Here is a 4,041-nt window from a genome sequence, read left to right on the forward strand (position 1 = left end):
ATAAATAAATTTTTTTTTATTTATTTTTAAATAAATAAAATTATAGTGTAAATAAAATAATAAGACTTAGATATTTAATTTTTTTTAAATTTTAGATAAATTTAATAAGTTTAAATTTAATATATTTATTTATTAATCATTTATTTTATATATATATAATTTTACAAAACTTATATACATATATTTATATAGTTGCTATTTTAATAACACTACTAAATTTAAAAAATGGCGCGGAAATAGTCGTGCATTTTCGTGTATTCTCGAAAATTTCCGCCATCATTTCTGTAGCGAATAGCGTCTTCAACGAAAGGGGCGACAAGTGCCACGGTCGAACTATTTACCTGAATCTGTGTGCGAGTCGATTAAGTGTGTGGGTCAAAGCGAAGAGGCAAAAAAGAAGTCACCTAAGAAATCACTGCCGTCACACGTAAGTAATAAATATATAATTAATGCATAATGAAAGAAAAATTCTTTTCGTCGATGTTAATATTCGTATTTGCGAAAACTTTACATTCAAGTTAATTTTTGATAACATTGGAATTGGCGGTTGACCACGATACACTAAAATTATAATTATATTTTGCACAAAGTGGTAACACGTCTGATAATTCTCATATTGTCTATATCAAATGTCATTTTTAATCGTGATGTGTTTAAATATTTTCTTTTTTTAGTGAAGGACACGATCATTCATCTTTCTATCAGTTCTTGCAAATGGAGCACAGTCATAAGAATACCGACTGTTATTTTTTCTATTATTCAACGTGCACAAAGGTGTGTATTTGCAATTAAGAAAATACACAAAACATTTGTTATATCTAATCGTCACTATAAAATTTTAAATATTCTAGATTTGTTCCATATTGTTTCTCTTATATATTGAATTCGCGAGGTTATATCGGCCATGTTGTAGCCAGATTTTACGATATCCTTCGTTTTAAAATAATTAATAAACTATATTATTCATATACTACAAGATTATTTTTATTCATTGATTTTATAATTAGTTTAAATTATTTATTTTAAAAGATTTGATTTATACAGTTTGTTTTGTTATACATCTAAAACAATTTTTATTACTAATGATAATATTAATATTAATTAAAATAAAAGTTATAGTATTTACTATTATATATAAATAATTATAATTTAAATATATAATATAAATTATGTAAAGCAATTTTAATTATAGTTTGCAGTATTTACATTATATATGAGCACTGCAACTATTGATATTCTTTAATACTTTATTATTTTATATTTGTTATATATTTGATATATTTTTATCATTTTCCATTTTTATTAATATTATAATTACATTTATAGGGTGATAATTGTCCATTTAGACATGAACCATCTGCCTTGGGTTGTGAAACAATGTGTGTATATTGGAAGCAGGGTAAATGCCTTGATGAACATTGTAATTTTAGGCACATGGAGTTAAGAGTAAGCATATCATAAATAGAAATAAAAGATAAATTATTAATTAAAAATTGAAATAGATTAATATTTTATTTTTATATGTTTAAATAGAAAAATCGTAAATCAATTCCATGTTATTGGGAAACACAACCTGGAGGTTGCAGAAAACCACACTGTTCATTTATGCATAAGAATGCTCGTACAATTACTAGTGATCCTATTAATCCAGTAAAAAATTTTGATTTAACATCAAAAACAATGAATCAAGAATGGTCAAATCGTCAAGGTAAGAATATTGATACAGGATATTTTAAAATTAAACACCAAAGTATGTTAATTTTAATAACACAATTATAAAATATTATATAAATATAAAAAAATTCTTATTAAAAAAATTTCATTAAATATATTTTATATGTATAATAGCAAATATATAATAATATGAAAATAAATTAGTGATGTTTAACATGTTTGACATAATCTGTTTATTTTAGTTATGTATATTATTTTATATTATAAAAATATTATTACATATAATATATTTCTATTATTATATTATATTATAAAAGAAAGAAAAAGAGATATCTATTTGATTTCTCTATTTCAAAATATTTCTATTTCAAAATGCTTTTATATAGTTTGTAAATAATATTGTTGAAATATTGTTGATTTATTTATCTATATTGAAATGAAATATTGTTATATAATGATATATTATATTTTCATTTTTTAATATTTTTGTTATTTATTTTTATTTTAATTTTTTGATTTTAAAATGTATTGTATATTATAGTTTAATAATTTACTGAATTTTTAAATTGATATTTTTTTTAATTTTATAACATGTCTTTTTTATTATTTAGATGACACAAAATATGATGGAAGTAGCACAGAATCAGATCAAGGTAGAGGAAGCAGTGAAGCAGGCAGTTTTATTGGTAGTCCAGCTGTTGATCCTCTTATCGTCAAATTTGAAGAAGGTATGAGGCTTTACTAGCCCCCATCTTTCAGCGTACATTACCTTACGTCGGCTACTCTTTCTCTTCCACATAATTTACCAACAAGCCTTCCACATAATTTACCAACAAGCCTTCCACATAATTTACCAAATATTCCAAACGCACTCAGTATTCCAAGCAATTTGACAATCCCTAATAACGTATCTAACAGTCTCAACATACTAAACAATATTAACATTACAAACAATTTGAATATACCACAAGCTAATGTACAGAATTCACAGACTTCTCCTTGCCATCATGCATTATCATTTTCCCATCCACAAAATCTACATTCACATTCTCCTGGTCAATCACTATCTCCTTTACAAAATCAACAAAATTCTCCTCTCCTTCAACAGCCATCATATTCACCTATTCATACTCAGCAAACTACTCAGCCTCAAACATCAAGATTTCCTTTTCCATATCTCGAAATGACGTCATATAGACGATTTTAAAGTTGTCAGGAATGCTTTAATTGTAACAATGTAAGTTTCTATTGACCAATAACCAGCATAAAAAAATATATTAATGAAATACTACTAAAACAAGAGAAAAAAACATATATAGAATTATATAAAACAACTATGAAACAATTTGTTCTCTAAAAATTGATGTAAAGTATTGTATAAATGTATAAATATATACAATACTTTACACACAAAAATAAAATTATACTTCCTATATTGCAGTAAAAATTATCACAGATTTTCATATTGATTGAGCACCAGGAATGTTAGTACATTTCCGATACTTAATCGATCTTTGCTTAATTTATTTCATTCAGACATATAAATTAATATAATTAAGTTATTAAAAAAAAAAAGGAAAAAAAAAAGAAAAAAATGAATAAGTGAAAAAATAATTAAGATCAAATTCTTTACAAAATAACAGCTTAAGCTGCATTAATGTCATTGAAAACTTACATAATATTTTGCTAATAGTAATGGCTTTTAATAGTATCAGATACATGTTGATGTATTGTAAATTTTCACAAAATACGTTTTAAATTTCCTCTTCAATAATAAAGACTGCACTATTTAAAATTTATTGATAAATATAAAATATATTAATAGTTTTTATTTAGCTTACATAAAAGTGAAAAGAAATATATGGAAGAAAATAAATGCAAGAAGATATTTCATTAAGAATACATAGTCAAAAGCAATAGGTGATCTATATCGTTGTCTTTATTATTGGATAGAATAAGATTATAAAATCATATTGATATATGAAGGATTTCTTTGAAAGATCGTTCTGAACATTTGTGTACATTACACTTTAAAATTATAATCAAAGGTGTGTGTTGTTTCAATATAATGTTTAATTACATATATAATTTTGTATGCACATACAGTGTATACCTTGGGGAAGAGGGACAACATGCAACATTTAGATTGATTCAGTAACACTGTGTTCTCAATGATATTAGTTTAAGATTACAGATTAGTCATAATTAGATATTAATCATCTGTATCTGAACACAGTTATGATTATATTATAATATATCATTAATTAGAAAAGTTGAGAGTAAGTTGTATCATCAGACAAAAAAGATGGTGATCAAATTATAAGCTAAAAAAATTAAAAAAAAAAAAAAACAAAAAAAAAAAAAAAA

General features: G+C 23.9%; 1 protein-coding gene across 1 annotated transcript in view; it reads left to right on the plus strand.

The window, feature by feature from the left end:
• Positions 1-218: 218 nt before the first annotated feature.
• Positions 219-4,041, plus strand: part of LOC102677475 (zinc finger CCCH domain-containing protein 11A-like) — a gene marked incomplete at its 5' end in the record, with an annotated part of 12,656 nt that continues 8,833 nt past the window's right edge. The window contains 5 exons of the mRNA XM_006613275.2: positions 219-427; positions 675-774; positions 1,327-1,446; positions 1,534-1,708; positions 2,286-2,402. Of these exons, the coding sequence (XP_006613338.2) occupies positions 219-427; positions 675-774; positions 1,327-1,446; positions 1,534-1,708; positions 2,286-2,402 (721 nt within the window). The remainder of the gene's footprint in view (positions 428-674; positions 775-1,326; positions 1,447-1,533; positions 1,709-2,285; positions 2,403-4,041) is intronic.

This window comes from Apis dorsata, unplaced genomic scaffold, assembly GCF_000469605.1.
Source record: "Apis dorsata unplaced genomic scaffold, Apis dorsata 1.3 scaffold_137, whole genome shotgun sequence".
Classification (NCBI taxonomy): domain Eukaryota; kingdom Metazoa; phylum Arthropoda; class Insecta; order Hymenoptera; family Apidae; genus Apis; species Apis dorsata.